Source organism: Falco punctatus (genome assembly GCF_963210335.1).
Source record: "Falco punctatus genome assembly, chromosome: 9".
Lineage (NCBI taxonomy): Eukaryota > Metazoa > Chordata > Aves > Falconiformes > Falconidae > Falco > Falco punctatus.
In genome coordinates, this window is record NC_137589.1 from 5,593,824 (window position 1) to 5,612,648 (window position 18,825).

An 18,825-nucleotide genomic window follows, 5' to 3' on the forward strand; every position below is an offset into this window, starting at 1 on the left:
AAATACATATTAGAACACTTTTGCAGCTCAGAATCTTCCCCTGGATAACACACAAGGATTCACAAACGCAAAAACTTATTCTTTTCAGTCTAAAATAGTACAATTTGTGCGTTTCTGAATTGCTGGCTGGTAGTAAAAATGCAGATGTGTAACAGAAGTTTTTTGTGTAACCTGTAGCATCTTGGTTTAATCTTGACTGTTTCCTGGTGGTAGAGAGCCTGACTGCTGCATGTTAAGCAGTGTTGGGAGGACAAGGAGGTAGAAAGAGAATGAGGTAGAGGGGATCTAGAGAGGATCCCACTCACCCTCTTCTGACACTCACCACTCAGGGCAACAGAGCGAGGGGACACACACAGGCCAGTGCTCACACATGAAAATGGCATTTATTTTTTCCTTCTTTGTTCTTTCTGTTCCTAACTAGAAGGTTAAGCTTGGTTTCTAATGAAGACAACGACATGTTTTCTTGATTAAATAGAAGATTATAGCAACATACTTTTCAACACCTATAAATCTGCAAGGAATGAGTTTACTTTGGGAAGTGCAGCTGGCTCATGGGCTATTTAAGGTAAGCAAAATAAATCAAATATAAGCATTGTTTTTCATAAAAGTACAGTTAATCTAAAAAAAATTAATCTTTACTTTTATGAACTAGCTACTTTATGACTTATCTTTAATGCACCAAGAAATTCTACCCTACAACCAGCCTGAATGTTGGTACGAGGCAATGAACTCAAGATGACAGAGGATCAGGCAGACAACTTCCCACTGACATATTAACGGACAGTATAAGAAGAGGAAGGTCACTGGAGAAGGACATATCAGAAGCAGTCCCCCCATTTGGAATAAGTATGTCTCATTGCAACAGGACACTGCCATCCCACCAGCATCCCATTCAGCTGATGCCACCTCCCAAAAAAGCCACTAACACTTCTGGCTCGACTGTTTTTCTGATAAGTACCATGAAGGGCATCTTAAACTGGCTGTGCAACTGGTTAACCACCAAACTCAGCGCATCCAAGCAAGCTCTTCCACCCCATTCCAAACACAGTGAGGACCACATGCATCCCTAAAGCAGTGCAAAGCATCACTCTGAGGCGGAACTCGTCAGCACAACTGGAAGCAGCAATTAAAAAAAAAAAAAAAAAAAGTTTAGAACTTCATGAAACAAGACACACTGTGTTGGGAGGCCTTTTTTCCTTGGGACTCTATAGCCCTTCCAAACCTGCTGTAGTCCCTTTCTTCAGATGCCTGAAGGCAGACTTGATGGAAAGTCTCACTTCCAAACTCCGTTAAGGTGTCTGATTTCAAGCTGAAAATGCCAACAAAAGGAAAAATGTCCCTAAAGCCAAAATCTATAGCATCTTTATGAGAAGCAGGTTTGGTATTGTTCTGCCATGAAACCTTTTAGGAAAAATCCTGCTGTAGACAAATGACAAATGGCCACCTGGATTGCAGAATCTGTCTCCTGCAAAAGGTATGTGTCTGCTTCTTGCCTTCAAATTTGCTTTTTGTTAATCTGGATGTAGCGGTACTCTGTGAGTGGAGCAGGCGACAGCACTTCTGTGTGCAGTACTGCTTTCAGCATGCTATTTGGTGTCACACTGAGGTGTGCACAGCTTAGCACTGCACCCCGAGAGCCTTAGTTACCTTGTTAAAGAAAAAGCAGCACTCGGTTTCTTAGTCTGTGCACACTCACACACACGTGGCAGGCACAAAACAGATACCTTGGAGCAGAAAGAAGACAGGGTAATCTGCCTGGCTAACTTCAGTGCTTCTATCCTCATTGCAGCAAACTCTAACTCCTCCTGTCAAGTGTTTGGTTGTGAGCAATCCACAGAAAAAATGTATTAAGAACATAGCAAAAATGTTTAACACATTCAAAAATGGAATGTTATATTTAAAAATATAATTCTGGCAATTCCTGGGTGACAAACACATCCATATTCCTTTTACGTTTAGAACACCGATACAAACCTTCAGTTTTTGGTTAGTTTTGAGGTAGCTGTATAGACAAACAATGTTTATTGGGGGGTAAATATGAACAACACTTTAGGTAAAATAAATGTTTTCTGAAGCTAAAACTGTTTTTCACAGACTCGTCTCCTTTTGTTTTCATTTTACATGAACTTATGCCAGCTGCCACTCCCAATTCAACCTCTGCTGTTTTAAAATCTCACTATAAATATTCTAGAAAAAATGTCCTGACATACAGAACTGGTCTGCAGATCAATTTGCTTTTCCTAGAAGAAGCTGTGCCAAATTCTGCATTAGACAGATTACTAGAAAAATAAAGTCTAATTTTCATTTCAGCAGAATTAGGGCCTAAACCTCTGAAAACCAATCTACACGCACAGACCTACTAAGGCCAGGTGTCAAGACAACTCTCCACACATCAAGTCCTGTGTTCAATCTTAAAAGATGTGCATCATAAAGACTTCTGCAAAATATATCCATCAGTGGTATAGGATAGCTGTAAGTGTTTGTTTCCTGTTCCTTAAGTTCCTGAAAGGCCAACGTTACTTTGGAAAGAATCAAAGCATTATTTTGCTTCTTTCCCACCTTCTCTCCAAGCCTCCCCCCACCCTTTTCAGATGAGGCAAAGCATTCCTCTACCTGTGAACAGACAAACTTAAAGAAAAGCAACATTTATATTCCTGCTACAAACCTGAAGTTTCTGAGCAAATACTGGGGGGTTCTTTTCTGCTAAGTCAGGATCTAGATATTCAGACTGATCACATATTGAGGTTTTCTTAGATATCCTATTGAGAAGAGCATCAGCAGAGACAAAGGAGTCTTCAGGAGATGTCTGAAGGGCAAGGAGGATATAGCATAAGCAACAGATTTTTTGCCCAAGCAGTTCAGGCCAAAAGCAACATACGTGTCTGCAGATCTTTGATTCCTAGCAGTTTCATGCCCCACTGAAGAATACTTTTGAATACATGGTTCATAGGTGTAACAGACAAACATCAAGAACAATTCTTCCGAATTTAAAAGCTGGGTATATTTTCCAACACCAACATCAAATAAGTAATATTAGGACCTCTAAAGCAATGGCTCTCAAACCGTGGACCACAGCCCGCTCTTGATACTTCATCAATAGTTTTCAAAGAGTTACCACAGGATTTGCTCGTAGAAAACCTTATGTTCAGTTCAGGCAATCTCTAAGGCAGTCCAAAAGCTTTGAAGACCACTAAAACTGAGGGGAACCTCAGCAAGACCCTTTTTGCAGTCTTTGCAAAGTCTTTTGCTGCTTACTGGGGATAAACTAAGTTATGTTCACAATTATAACCTGATCGGAATAAATACACAAGATGAGGGTGGACAGAATTCCAATGACAAAAACAAGACCATTGGGATCTGAGGACCCAACACTTTCTGCTGTGAGAAAAGTATTCAAGCTCATAAAAAACGTTTTGTGAGATGGTATCAACAGCATTGTTAATACCAATTAAGCATAATACTGCAGCTCTTGTTTTGACTCCTCAGTAAATATACTGTCCTATAGCTTAGCATGCCTAATGCTGCAGGCGTTTGTGGAACAAGTTTTCCTGGAAAAATGGAGGACCTGAGGGAACCTTCATGAATTTGAGAACCAGTGCTCTGAAGTCTGTATGCAGTGCAGGCTGGAATCAAGGAAGGGCTCACTGCCAATTCAAATGTGACCCAGAGAAACCACTGAAAAAAGTGATTTAACTGAAACTGGAGTGAGTTCTAATGATCATAAAGTTGAATTTTACATTATCAGTATCAGGTGATAACAATAGAGTTGACAGTTTATACGAAAATGTGAAAGGGCACCTGTTGTTTACTGACAAAATTTTTAAATTTTACAGTACATGCAACAGAATAGATCATGTCTCTCTGTAAATATCAAACCCCTTATTTTATATATAAAATATTTTTTCACATATTGGGTTAAAGCACAGTGTAAAAAAGCCTGTGTGAGAAAGAAAGCACTTCAAAGTATCAACCTGGAATAAGTTAACACAAGACCATGTTGAACTATGGTAAGAATTCAGAAAATTCTTCTGAATTTCATCAGATCCATCAACCTACCTACCTCATTTGGGTACTACCACATGCTGCTACCAAGATCTTTAAGTATCAGGTGGAGTTTCACTCAGCTCCTGAGATCCACCTTTGCTACCTCTCACGTGACGTGAGAAATCTCTGCGGGAAAATTATTCCCAAACTTATCATAAATTGCTTACTATTTCAATAGCCTCTGGAGTTGTTCCTAGGGTCATGGGCTCTAGGTCTTTCTGCTTTGACTTGTCAGGTGGCTGTAAGTGTGCCTCTTGGCTGGCAGCTAGCACTCGGGAAGCTGGATGTTGTATTTTTATTCCAGAAGATTGCTGGGCTTCAGGGTCTTCAAAACTTGACCTGTAAAAAGATTGTGTACCTGCTTTCAGGGTGGAGCACAAGGCCCTTATAAAACAAGTCCTCTTCATTACTTTCATGTGTGCGTGTATATGTTTATATGCAAGAATATATACACACACACATTGTTTCCACCCAACTTCATATCATTATGTTTCATAACACTTTGCAATGTCCTTTCAAAGCAATGCACCAAAGTCATGTAAAGCCAGCTCCATCAGAAATGTTACGTACATTCCTTAAATATTTCTCACTTGCCTTTTTACCCCTTCCTCGTTGCGACCTACCTCTCTCCCAACAAACAACTTTCACCAACCAGAACAGATGTCCTCAACAAGCAAAATTTTTGGAAGTAAACACAAGCCCCACATCCTGTGTTCTTAAGAACTAGACTTCTTGTTCAGAAAATATATCTAGGAAATGCCAAGTGAAAAGTGGCAATCAGGAGATTTCTAGATTGACATGAAAATGACCTCAGTATCTGCGAAAAAGACTGTAAGCAGGAAGCGACTGTCTAGTGAAATAGTTGCCACTGTGACTATTGAGTACGAGTATGAAGGAGAAATATATGTCCTCCCATGTTCCTTCCCATTATAAAATTCTGTCTCTTTGCCCTCTATCATACACGTCCACAGATGGGAGTCTATTTTTAAGCAAACAACTCAGCAACAGAGCGGCAGAGAGGAAGAATTGTCTGTGTACACGCTATGATGTTAACCCATTTCCCCGATACCCTTTTCCACTGCTGAATTTGCTTGCAGTGACATACCCTGAGCATGGCGTTGTGGAATCAGACAGCCTGATGGGAGGTGATTTGACTGGACTCTCCTGCTGTGCATCAAACATTAGGTATAAAGACTGTTTCTTCGAGGTGCTATCATCCTGCTGGCAACAGGAAAAGAAAGGCTCATTAAGCAACTCAACCATTCTCCATTACAGCTGATTCAGGTCACTGAAGCCTTAAGTGACCAAATGACTTGACAGACAACTAATAATATAGGACTGTAATACAGTCTATGCTGATACTGAGATGATCCCTTTAAGGAAGAAACCATTAAAGAACAAAACCCATAGAGCTCACTCTTTGTCATGGCTCTTCTCCCACTTTGGGGTTAATCAGATTTCTGGTCCTGTGAGGCAGGAGGCATCCCTTGACCAGAAGTGCTACTAAACTATCCGCTGAAACTTCTAATCAGTTTAAGCACCTGACATGCATGCTTGATTTTTCTAACTTCCCCTGTGGATATACCCCCTTTGGATCTACTCAAGCTATCAAATCCATGAATTAAATAGAAGTAAAACAAAACAACGGATAACAGAGTACTGTGTTCCTTATTTCACATTCATTCTGCATTGTCTCCTGATTTCCCTCCATCTTCTTAAAAGTTTTACTCTCAGTTTCTTAAAATAGTTCAATAGCTGGTGTAGACAGCTCTGTACTCTACGCTGCTGGAAATATTGATTTGCTTTTAATCTCCAGAAAGAACTACTATGATGCTACCTTAAAAATAAAATAATAAAACGGAACAAGCTCTACAGGATACAGGACAACAAAGCACATGCAATTTACCCTGGTTATGCCAATTTAAAGGAACTGGGTTTGCAGATCTGCTTCAGGCACGTTATAATTAATTTAAGGAGTAGTGAGGCTGATGGCATTATCAGGATAGTATATTATGACAAGGGAATGCAAATGAATGGAAATGGAAGTAAGAACTTACAGGCACAGAGGAGCCTATTTTCTCCATATATTCTATTTCATATGAGTTGCCATATTCCAATTCTGCAACAGAAACAAAAAAAAAACATTAAATATGTGCCATGAAATGACTTTTGCAGAAGTAAATGAGATCTCTTCTCATTTACCAGGGCCACTCCCATTCTGCTCAATGCTTTTCTATGAGGTATTAAAAATAGAATATACAGAGAGAAAGCAGAAGGTGCATTGATTTTCACTGATTTTCAACAATGAAACTAGGACACATTTCAGGCAAATTCATTTGCCTGAAGAATTGCAGCTTTATCAGTTTGCTGAAGATTCTGCCCCAGCGGCCAGAATATTAAGAAAGTTTCAGAGTGCTTTCAGAGCACAGATAACTTTCCTCTATCTTATCACAGAAAACACACTTTTCAGTTGTTGGTAATGCTGATACCAGTTTCCTTTAATGTACGCAAAAAGATTTTAAAAGCTGTTGAGAAATGCAGTAATTTCTATTTCTTAATCTTTATCACACAATTTTTAATTAAGAGGGACTACTGTGGTATCACTTAAGATGGAAAGATATATAAAATACCTGTATGCTCATTGAACAAGGGGTGAGACAACAGCCCAGCTTACTGGGCTGTGTTCACATTTTAGTTTTGGAGGAAATGCCTGAGGCAGAAAGATTTACGAAGAACCCTAAATCTAAACCCTAATAAAAACGCAATTTTTTACTGTTTCTCCACTTCTAATCTCCTAATTACACTGGGGGGAATAAACAGTATTTCTTTTCATTCCATGGTCACCCAGTAGTCAATATAGAAGCAGATAGAAAAAACACAGCAAAATGGAAAAAAGAGCATACCTTCCTGCACCTAAAAGCAAAGACTTTGTGCAATGACACCTTAATTTAAAAATTGAAAATGTAACTAAATTGTCCTAATGCTGTATTTTACTCTGTTTCCATGAGTTAATTCAATAAACCACTTGTATAATTTCATTTCTGTTATAGATAAGTTCTAATGAATGGCATACTAGCATTTACATTACGATAAAAGTATGTGCTAAAATTCTTCGATTTGGGCGGCTTTCAGGAAAAGAGCAACTGTCGCTAAGACATTCGTTCTTTACACAAACCAACCCCAAAGATAACCTCTTAAGTGTTTCATTTAAAAAAAAAAAAGTTTCAAAGGGTGCAATATGAGTTTACAATGCTCAAAAATTTTTTATGATAAAAAGCATTGTAGAGTACAAGCACTATAATCCCACAAGTCTATGTGTTTTGTGAAACAACCACTGAAGAGGAACAGCCACAAACTCTCAGTACTTGACACGTGGGAGATCTTAACAGTAAAATGTCTAAGTGAAGAGAACACTATAATAGCAGGCTGCTCACATTTAAATTCCTAGCACCAGAAGTTTTTAATGGTAACGGGAAGCCAGGCAAGATAGACAACCTCCTGCTGTAAGATACAAGCTTCTTGTTAGTGAAAGCAAAACCAAAACTGCAACGAGATTCAAACCACCTACTAGATGCAGAATTGTAGGAGAAAGCATGAAATACCAGATAACAGCACCTAGTGTTTAGCAACTGCCTTTCTGTATTTCATTTATATACACATAGCCCCATGAGGTCCATCATGAATCTTTATAGGGCAGCTTTATGAAACCAGAGAGCAATTACCGAGCGAGCGTACAAGCATGCTCAGGGGCAGGAGATGTATCGGCACTGTCCTCTGCTGGCACAGCCAGCAGTGATCTTCCATCTGCCTGCAGGGCTGGTAGCGGCTTTGCAATTGCAATCCAAACTGACTTTTGGGACAACACGTATTTAACTTTACTGTTACACATACGGCAGGATGCAGACGGAAATACTTCAACCAGAAACAAAAGGAGTAACATGGCTCGCTAAACGCAGTTTGTTTAGTCTCATTGCTCTCAGAAGTTTCCAGCATAATTAGACGCTATGTCCTCTCCTAGGTATCTCCTCTAAGACATCTTCTCCCCTCCAAAACCTTAGGCTCTGGTTATCTCTATATATTCAAAATTACAAATGCCCAGGATATCCCATGGAGTAAGATCATTATCTTTTATAAATACATACAACAGACTTACTAAGCGATGTCCTCCAACTCCTCCTACAAATAGCTGCAGAATTTTCTGCTATAAATTACTGCTTATTCCTGGTCTGTGCAACACGAAAATGGCAGCAGTTATAGGCAGCGCATGCAACAGATGAGAGCGGGATGTACTGGCTGACTCAGTAGCTGGGCTGTATCTGTACAAAAGCCGTGTTAGGTTACAGGAAAACACTCATACTAGTGTCTGGGAGGGTAAAAATATTCGCACTGAGAGACAGCCCTGGAATTACTCAAAAATGTCTCAGCGCCACAGGACCAAGACTGTCAAGGGAAAAAATATATATTATTTTTAAGAGATCTGAAAAGCGGAAGCATTGTTGATTATAATTAGCATGAAATCTGAAACTTCGACTATACCATTCAGCACACATGAGACGACAATTAGCATTTAATTAGGAGCTTTGCTCACTTTCTTCTGCTCACTTTGATAGCTAAAATGATTGCTTTAGTGTATCTCTCACTACTTTTTTGTTCCATTTCCTTCCATATAATTTCCATTTTCCCAGACTCGGGGAACTTATTTTCTAAAAAGTATTTCTGTTAAGTTGTTTTTTTAAAACTCAAATTAGGCAAAGCTGATGCCTGAATTTTATAATTTGACAGTAATACCAAATGGATTTATCCAGACTGACATACTTATCTGTACAGAGACTCAATAGATTTCCAAAGAGCCCAGGCCACACGAACCCACAAGCACGTGCATATGAACATATGCAGTTTCATTAAAACCAGTGTGATTATTCATGCCTTTTAATGTCAAACACATCTGACCTAAAAGCTTAGCAGTTCTTAATTAGTTTTTAATTAGGCAAAAGACTCCTCAGACCCAGTCTAAAATGGCATAAAGTGGCTTTAATGGTAGACTGAAAGGTTAGGGGGGGAAAAAAAAATTCTGCCAAGGAAGAAAAAGTTTAAGCTGAGTTAAACTCATACATTCTTCCCACCCACAAAGCTGAAAATCTGCTCTCGGAGCAGATGTTGCAAAGCAGCATTCCCTCTGGGAACACCAAGGAAGGCCACACACACATTTTCTACATTTTGTCTCTTGCACATTTCACAGATCTGGAATGACAGTTCTTGTAACAGAAACTTCCAGCTTTAGCTCACAACTGCTTATAGGAAGGTATGATGGGAAAAACCTTAATAAGCTGATCTAGAAGGAAATTTTATCTGGCATGTGAATGGCAACTATCCTACACAGGGGATATCCTGCACATCGTTATGCATAAAGATATCCGGATCCTAGGAACCTGGGGGAGAGATGGCACATTAACAGTCTTCACGCAATACAAAAACTTGGAGCAGAATTTTAACCTGGGACCTTCTCCCATTCAGGTTAGTGGAACAGGCTCGGGCAAAATCTCCAGTTCAGTGGCTCTGGATCCCAAACACTTAACCGAGAGCAGTATCAGACCTGAGTCTCCCATGAAGGCACTGATAAAACAGGTAGTAGCAAGCACAGAAGAACACAGCATGTCTACAATTAACCATACAAAGGAAGCAAAAGCCTTTCTCTGAAGGCCCCTTTCATTTTCTGCTAAGTTTCTTCTCTGCTCTTTCTTGAAAACTTGAGGTTGGGCTATTGGGGTCTTACATTCAGCTCCCCCAAACTGCCAAGTTCCCCGGGCTGCACCAAAGAGCCTAATGTTGTAGGGTTCCCAAATAATACAGTTTGCATTCAGCAAAGTATACACCAACATCCTCCAACAAACCAACCCCCCCCTCTCAATAAACGTAACATTAGCTGATTGCAGACAGTCCCTTACAAACCATACCCTCTGTAGGAGAGCTGAACTTTGTCTCGTTAACAAACGTGGATAGATCAGACGGTTGTGGGTAATCCTGCTTATCCGTGTTCAGGTCCACAGTCATGCAGGTCCATTTCTGACTGGTCACTGAAGACGCTAGTTTCTCCTCATCTGTCGCATGAACCACCGTGGATATGACGGGAGGTGTTTCTGGAGTAGGCAGTGGAGTCGGATCCTGCAGAAAACGAGTGCAAATTAATTCTATTATCTTTCATTAACACATCAAATAGTTTAGGCTCTGAATTCCTCTGCACAACCGAAGTAATCTTTTTAATTCTGCACTCTTTGCCACAGTTCCGTATAAAATACTTAATGAAAAATACTGAAGTACTTCATCTAGGACTCTACGAGCAGTGAGTTCTCCCAGGATAACTAAACTCTTCAGTGATAAACACTCATATTGCAAAGCTACCTCGATAATAAGGAAGAAAGGAAATCCAGAGCCGTTTAAATGTTAGGCACTTGACGTAAGTGGAACACATCACCCATGACCAAAGTCTTTGACTACCAAACCTGACTTTTTAGGCTTCCCTCATAGGAGCAAAAACCTCTGTAGGTCTGCGAGGTCACGAACCCTTCCTTAACTTCTATGCTGTCCAGCAGCACACATAAAAGGGTAGGATGGATAACAGGAATGAACAGCAGCATGGAAGGAGCTGTGCCACATCAAAGCAGTTAGGCCTTTGTAGGCAGAACAGCTTTTGCTAACTTCTCTTCCAAGAAAACCACCTGCCAGCAGTTTACAACAATGAATAAAACCATCCAAGCACATGTTCTTCGTAGGTCAGCCCACTTGTTTTATTTTCTATTTCCCTTCCAGCCCACCAATTCGATGTATTTAGTTTCTTGCTTTCTAATCTAAAAAATCCAGGGTGAATAGTTAAGTCTAGTTTTCCAGACAACTGACTGAAGAGATTTGTTCATATCGTCGCTCCATCGTAACATAGGGCCTTCCACAGTACATTTACTAATAGTCTAACTGGAATTTCCACAGCAAATACCGGATCTAACAGATGTTGTATACACACTTCTAGAGACCAAAAGGTTACTATCTTATGATTATAGCCCAGTGCGCGATACCTGGACAACAATATGCTTATATTGCTTACAAAAACCTCTTTATTATTAAACGTACAATTCTACGATTAAATAAATAAAATTTCCCTTTTTGCCCCTACAAGAACACAAATTACATGCACCAAAATAAGGCAGTACTTTACCTGAGAAGGAGGATCAGATAATGGGGATCTTTTTGGTGATTTTTTCACCCTAAATGTATCACTGAAAATAAAGTTAAAATAGTTAATATGGTAATCCCAGCAAGAATCAGGTCATTTCACACTTAGCAAGAGACAGCCACAGACAATGCAACCTCTGTAAGCCGGTCCGCTTTAAAATCCCATCCATTAGGCAGCAGCACCACAGAGAAACATGCCATAGGTACATAATCTTGTCATGCACGTGGAACAGGCCTTGACTCCCCAAAAGCTGAGAAAAGCGGGATTGCCATATTTTTCATGCTAACTACTGACACATTTACAGAACAGAACTGCTGCTCGATTGCAATTCAAATCGTTGCTCCACCACAGACATCTTCAGTGGCCTTAAGAAAATGATTCAGCTTCTGTCTGTTTCCGTTTCCCATATGAAAATTAGGTCTAAAACACATCTTTACCTGAGAATTAAAACTGTGATCAACTTGGGCAGTAAGCTCCAATGACCCCATAAATAAATTAAAAAAAAAACCACTTTGGTATGTTTGGATGAACTACATAAAAGCTGCTGAGGCAGATGCTGTTCCCCAAGAGGCCAGAACAAAGCTCTATCATTACAAATGTGCACAACAGACCCTTTTAAAAACAAATACAACAAATATGGCAATTCTGCTTCCAGTTCCCCAGGGTTCTCACAGTGCAGACTGGGAGCACGGACACTGTAGCCCTTCAAAACCCCACAGCTTTCAATCAGGCAAAAGGAATGAAGAAGATAATTATGTCTCGGTGTATAATTATGAATGTTGCTTTTATGTTTAGTCGCTATTGTTTAAAAATATTTTCTAAACAAGAAATAAACTAATTATCTACCTGTTTTCTTGATGCATATTGCCAGAGTTATTCAATGACATTTATTCACTAACTAGAAAAGGGAGAAAAATATCACAGCAAACTCACTGATAAAGACTTAATGTTTGAACTGAGATGCAGTGGCAAAAATTACTGCTCACCAGCTCATCCCTGATCAATGATGGCAAGATCAACACTAGAAATTACAATGGTGGGTTTCAATCAGCAGAGGGTAAATCAATACCACATCCAGAGGGGAAAATAAATTGGACAGCTGAATATTGGTGTGTTTGATGCTACTAATTATCTAGTCATAATGTTAGAAGTAATTAGGATAACTTATTCCTTTAAGGAGAAAGAATTTATTTACAAAAGACTGATTGTACAATGGCTGAAATACAACTTCCGTATTTTAGCTCAAGGATACAAAATCTATATAGTTTTTAAAAGAGGATCTTCTTTGATAGGCAAACAGATAATGAGGCAATAGATTCCTCAAACTCATTCCCAGTCAGGCATCTTACTTAAAACAGTTTTCATATGTGCCAGTGAAGTGAAATAGTTAACATAAAAGCTTCATGCTGAATAATAACTGATCATGCTGCAAAATAAATCAGTAAAATTAAAAAGCCCATAAATCAAAGAGGAAAGTTGAGCTGTTAGCTGAGAATTACTTACAACAGAGAACATACAGACATCACATCTTCTACCATCCTAAGACAAATAAGACAAAGAAAAAGAGAGACAGACAGAAGGAACTGACAAAAAAGATAAACCTACAAATACTCTGTTAATGTTAATGTGTTATGGCAAACTGATCATGCATATTTTCTACCTGCATAATGTTAACCCATACTTTTTATTGCAAAATACATGGGGAGAAAAAAAAATATTCATCAAGTCCTTCAATGTTTTAAAATTCAATGTTATACTTCTGACATGCTTTCATCTTACAAAACACATTTTTCAAAGCTGACACCTCTGAGTTAAGTTCCTTTCAACACACTAACTGTCCTTGCCTTCCCTGATGGTAGCCACCTGCTTTCTTTTCAAAACACAGTATTTGTTATTACATGGGATTTTGAAATGCTCTTGAATGACAAGAGCACGGTTATGCAAGGTTTGGTCATGTCTGCTGATGTGTTACAACAGTTCAGAAAAAGCTACTTGACCATTACAAATCATTTACCTAAATCAAGAGAGAAAATGACATTTCTTTAAATCTCATCTACTTTGCCTCTCGCTGAAACCTAACTTTGTGCTCGACAGAACAAATTGATTACCCCAAAATCAGAAGCAAACCTTGCCAAACAATTAAGGATAAGAAAAATTTCCATCTATTCATAAGTTTGGCAGCTTCTGCTTGGCTGTTTTAACATGCAATGCTCCTGAAAGCTGGCACCTTGCATTTCTGAACACAGTCCCCAGTCACCTAACAGTTTCGAGAGCAATGCCTGCACAGGCACCTGTTTTTACTTGTGACTATAAGCAGGCACTTGAGAGGCATCAGCTGCTCTTTGTTCAGCATCATCTGAGCAATACGATCTCTCTCAAAACAGCTCAGCATTTCCATATACAACCAGAGAGTAATTTGCTTCGAGCTGACATCTCTCATCTTTTCACATGGAGGTCAACACTTAAGACTGCTGCAGGTTTCATTCAAGAATAAATGCTGGCTATTTTTATTGATTTAACCCAGGTAAGAACTACCATATGGCACAGATTCAAAGTAGTACAAGCTTAGCGATGGCTTAAACTCATGCCTGGCTTCTTCACCTCTCTTACACCTAACCTAGAAATTGCTGTCTTTCTGTAGGAGGAACACATTTTCAAACTGGTCTGTAAGAGTTTTATTTCTGCATGCTTCAACAGTGCTAATAAAAACTCCTGGCTTTGCAAAACTGTCCATTAATTAAAAAAAGTCCTGGTATATTACAGTATCATTTCCTAATTCAAGCACCCTCCTTTCTGCCCCTTGGAGCTGAAGCACTTTGCACTGGCTTCTCCCTCCTGTCCCACCACTGGGAGCATTGCTAAGGAGGGTCCTACACCCCATCTCCCTGCCCAGCAAGGGGTTCTCCTGCACTGGACCTCATGGAGGAGTCATGCCGAGAGCCCTTTTCATGGAGGAGAGAGACCACAGACAGGAAGAGACAAATAAAGCCACTGCTTCCCCGGGCATCCTCCAACAAGCCTCAGGCTAATTTTCTTCTAGAAAATATTATGGCTGCAGGCTGCACAGTGTATTAATATGCAGATTCTCTTCTTTGTTAGAAACCACTTGCAAAAGTAGGTTATGGGGCTGCAGCAAGCTGACACATAACACACGGCAGTGAAAGCAGTCCCAAGCAAGGGCTGGGAATTCCTGCAAACCTCCCGACCTAAGGACCTCTAAGCCCTGCTCTAGGCTAGTTTCACTTCTTCCACCATGATAAAGACCATCAGTGAACTTTGTGACTGACTGTAGGACAGGGCCTTCCCACAATGGATTTCCCCAGGGATGAACGTGGTTTAGCAAACTTTGCAAACTCATGCTGCCCCTATAACGATTTGGAATTCATTCTCATATTCATAGCAGAGGTGTGGACCCAAGAAGTTTATAGTGGGGGTCTGTCAACTCCACTGCAGCTAGAGAAGCCACAAGGAGACTCTGGCTGGCTGCAAACATCAGTCTTGAGGGTCTGCTGACATTAAAATTCCCTTCTCTCCCATTGCACTTTCTCAGTAAGATTCAAATTGTTCCTCTCTTGCAGCCAGACTTCTGCATCTTCTTGGTTTGGACTGGACCAGTTTGGACTGCAGGCACTGGAGTACATGTCAGCTTACCTTAACTTAATTCCCATTTTATTTTCCACTAAATTTCAGACATATCTCAAAAAAAAAAAAAAAAAAAGCAACATCAGAAATAACAGGCTCTTCCTTAAAAAACAACTACACAGTTGTCTGTCTATACTTTCCGTAAGTCAGAAATGCCTCTAAAAAGAAAAAAATGGCACAAGCTTCCTCAAACCTGGCAAAGGATGTGAATTCTAACCCTGAGGGCAGCAGGTTGCTCAGCAAGAACTGAATTATCTCCATCTCACTCTGTAAGGGAGGTCATCTTTTGTACTGTTTTACATTAACCATGTCATCTTCAAATTGCCAGGCTTTTTAAATTTTTCAGTCATATTTTTGTTAGCTAGCTGAAACGTTTAAACCATAAAGGGACATGCACTGAGACAATTTCTTATAGATACACACAGGATATCAATTTCAGATAAATCGGATACAAACTTACTGATTACCTACTTAAAATAGCCATGTCTGAACAGATAAGGCAACATGCACACCAGCAAGTTAACCATGGAATCAATGCAACTAGCCGTTTAAAGTTTTTAACCAAATATCTAAATACAACAAGCTACCAAATTTATCCTGCAATTTCTCAACTGTGCCTAAAAGCTGGGTATTTCCCCAATGTGTAGTAGTCTAGAGGTTTAATCCCTTCTGCAGAATTGTAACCTCTTTCACAGAAAGGAAAATTCTCACATTTTTTAGTCTTGTATTTAAAGAAAAATATGTTTCAGTACTGCACTCTTCTGTTTCAAGTAATTTTCTTTTAAATACCATAAATCACTGGATAAAACCATCTTCCTGCTGTGTGCAATACGAGATTTGTCATTCCCTTACTATTTCACATCCCACTCTCAAAATCTGTGATTCATAAAATGGTCTTTACTGGTCTGAATACTTTGATCATCTTAAACAGTATCAAATTCCCAAGATGAGGTCACAGAAAATTTGGCACAAAATCGCTAAAATTTGCACTTAATCAGATTCAAAGTTACACTGAGCCCCAAGACTTCAACAATCCAGTTGCCAGACCAGTGGCCTGATCTGGCTTGATGTAGCCCTGTTTCTCCCCTTTGGCCTGGAAACATCAAGCTACTGGGGAAACTGGTTGAGGGAGAGAACACAGAGACCCCCAGCATGAGTCCGGTCGTGTGGCTACTAATACTCAACGTCATCTTCCTTTCCCTATTCAAATATAAACTGGGTGTAACTGTGCTAAGGGGTAGGAATGTGCCGCCTCTCATCTAGAAACATCTGTGCCCTTTAACTTACGTTTTTAGTGGCGTCTTCTTCTTTTTTGCAGGTTTGTTCAGGTTGTCTACTTCAGTTCCGTTTGTTTCATTGGCACTGGCTGGTATCTCAAAGGAAGCTGGAGATTTAGAGGGCGAGCTGGCTATCTTTGAAGAAGACTTGAAAGGGTCAATAGAGTCCTCACACATATCTGGCTCAAAACTGTAGGTTTGTTGAGGCAGTTTGGGAGATTCTTGCATTTTTGTACTAGATGAGAACGGGTTAAAATTGGGATCATCCCACTTGTCAATATCAAAAGTGTAAGAGCCTTTTGTGATAGGGATTTCGTTTGGATCAGTGGGTGACTTGGTTGGTGTGGTTGGAGCATTGTCAAGCTTTTCCACTGACTTTTTAGTCTTTGGCCTCCGTAGTGGCATTTTAGCACCAGGCTTTTTACCTGCTTTTTTGGGAGGAGTACTCTCCTGCTGGTCTTCACTCGCCCCTTTTTCTTCAGAATAATCAAACTCCAGCCTCACCGCGATGCCTTTGACTGGAGGGTCTTCTTGTCCTCCAGTGTCAGGCGGAGTCACCTCCCCAGCCTCCGGTGCCGTTGTAAGAGGTAGGGTTTTCTTATTGGCAGGGGGAGAGTTTTGTACTTTGCTGCCTTCAGCGCTAAATGCACTAATCCCTTCAAAACTGTCTGGATCCAAAGGGTAGGATCCTTTAGGCACAGGTGGGGCCTCCTGTTTCTCAGCAGAGATTTTAGAAGGTTCGGTACATTCAGGCTTTTCTGAGTCAGCCTTTACTTCAGATGCTGTTTTATCCTCACCTGGGGCACAAGCTGCTTGGCCAAGGTCAGACGGTTCTTGTGGCGTTTCCTTTACCAGTGGAGCATCCAGAGATTTTTTGGCTGACTGCTTCTTCTTTAAGGAAGCTGGTCTGGATTTCTTTGTTCTTTTAAGGGTACTAGAAGCACTACTTGAACCAGTACCATACACATCTGCTGCTGGCGCTAATGTCTCACTGTTGCCAAGATAAGATGCTCCATCAAAATCACTAGCTTGCAAGCTAAGAGAGCGAGACAATGTAGATTTGGAAACTGGGACTGAATCAGTAGATTTTCTTCGAACATTTGCTTTGGGGTCACGATTCTTCGATTCTGGAGAGCTCGGTCCTAAGGCATGGAGAGAATCAACCAGCTCAATATTATCGAAGTCCAAGTTGTAAGTTCCACTGCTGGCTATTGGCTTGTCCTCGTCGAAGACAGTGGAAAAAGAATGGGAAGGGGGACGGAAAGGGCTTTCTTCAACCGATTCGCTGTGTGACACATCAGTTACAGGTACAGCTTCTGGACATAATCCTGTGGGAACAAACAGAAAACTCAGTGAATTTTAAACACATTCTTAAAACTGGAGCTTAATAAGTTTTAATATGATCTAATGTTACAAGTGATAAAAAACCCCAGGGTTAAAATCATACAGATGGGCTAAGCAATGATTAAAGGACATAGAAACCAAAGCGACATTTCCAATACATGAACTAGATTAAAGGAAAAAATAGTTCTGTTCTCCCCAGAAAAGGATTCAAGGCAAGTTTCATGAAAACACAAAATACGTATTTGCAATAGCCTCTGGAGCACCTCTTAGTTAAAGGGGTAGATATTACCAAAACATGCTAAATATGCCAAACACCAGAGAAACTGAACACCACTTTATTACTCCTGTTTTCTACTATTACAAAGAGTTTGCAGAATTGTGTCAGAGGTCTTATGCAGTTAATACCCTGGCAATTGACTGGTACTTCAGCTACTACATGTGGATCTTAAGTTTTGTTTCCCATGTGCTATTTTTGCCAGTTTTCCCAGAGGAACATGGGAACATCTCCACAGCCCATCAATGCCACTCCTCTATCTGCCCCAAGCAGTCAATACACTTACTTTGTCCTCATAATTCCAAGTTTATAATGAGACATGAATCACTGTGAATTTCATATTAAACAAATTATGGTAAAGGTAAAAAAATCAGTCAATTAGAGAACCAAACTAACATTGTCAATTGAAAATTTTCCTTTAAAAGGACCACTAGAAGCTCCCCATAGATATTTAAAACAGATTTCTCCAAGTGTAGTTCTAACTCACTGATGAAAAGAAGATTTGATAGAGAGGATCATGCACTAAAACTGTTCATCTGAGCAGCTTTTCATTGCAATCAAAGATTTGCATATTGAATAGAACCTTAAAATGATTTCTAGAAGTCTCCTGACTTGGGATATAATAACTACATGGGACAAAGTAGAAAAAGATACAGTGCACATCAAAAAAACCAGAAAATAGATAGTTAAGAATGGATTAAGATGATGGCCCTTGCTGCCTTCCAGCTCATTAAAGTTGATTACTCAAATGTTTTACAAATCCCAAATATGGTTTGTTCCTGCTGTTATTGTAATGCTTCTTATCTGAATGTCACACAGTCACCTCTGCCTACGTGTGTGTGTCCCCACCAGGGTACCGGAGGTCTGTGAAATCTCTCCAGCTCACAGTTCAAGCTGGGGTAAGCCAGCTGCTCTGAGCTCTCACTGTATGTACTGGAGAAAAACGCCCCAGTGCTTCCTATTGAAGCAACACAGCACTCTTCGTGTTGTCTTTTTTTTTTTTTTTTTAATTACACGAT

At 39.9% G+C, this 18,825-nt stretch overlaps 1 protein-coding gene across 9 annotated transcripts in view; it reads right to left on the reverse strand.

Annotated features, from left to right (window-relative positions):
- TACC2 (transforming acidic coiled-coil containing protein 2) overlaps nucleotides 1-18,825 on the reverse strand; it is a 146,099-nt gene that overhangs the window by 19,121 nt on the left and 108,153 nt on the right. For 6 of the 9 annotated variants that reach the window (XM_080401488.1, XM_080401487.1, XM_080401490.1 and 3 more), the window contains 8 exons: nucleotides 16,199-17,516; nucleotides 11,252-11,312; nucleotides 9,999-10,206; nucleotides 6,102-6,163; nucleotides 5,150-5,265; nucleotides 4,212-4,383; nucleotides 2,666-2,806; nucleotides 1,725-1,805 (listed from right to left, as the gene is read on the reverse strand). In XM_080401488.1, coding sequence (XP_080257614.1) covers nucleotides 1,725-1,805; nucleotides 2,666-2,806; nucleotides 4,212-4,383; nucleotides 5,150-5,265; nucleotides 6,102-6,163; nucleotides 9,999-10,206; nucleotides 11,252-11,312; nucleotides 16,199-17,516 — 2,159 coding nt within the window. The remainder of the gene's footprint in view (nucleotides 1-1,724; nucleotides 1,806-2,665; nucleotides 2,807-4,211; nucleotides 4,384-5,149; nucleotides 5,266-6,101; nucleotides 6,164-9,998; nucleotides 10,207-11,251; nucleotides 11,313-16,198; nucleotides 17,517-18,825) is intronic. The other 3 variants (XM_080401489.1, XM_080401491.1, XM_080401492.1) reach the window with 3 other exon arrangements.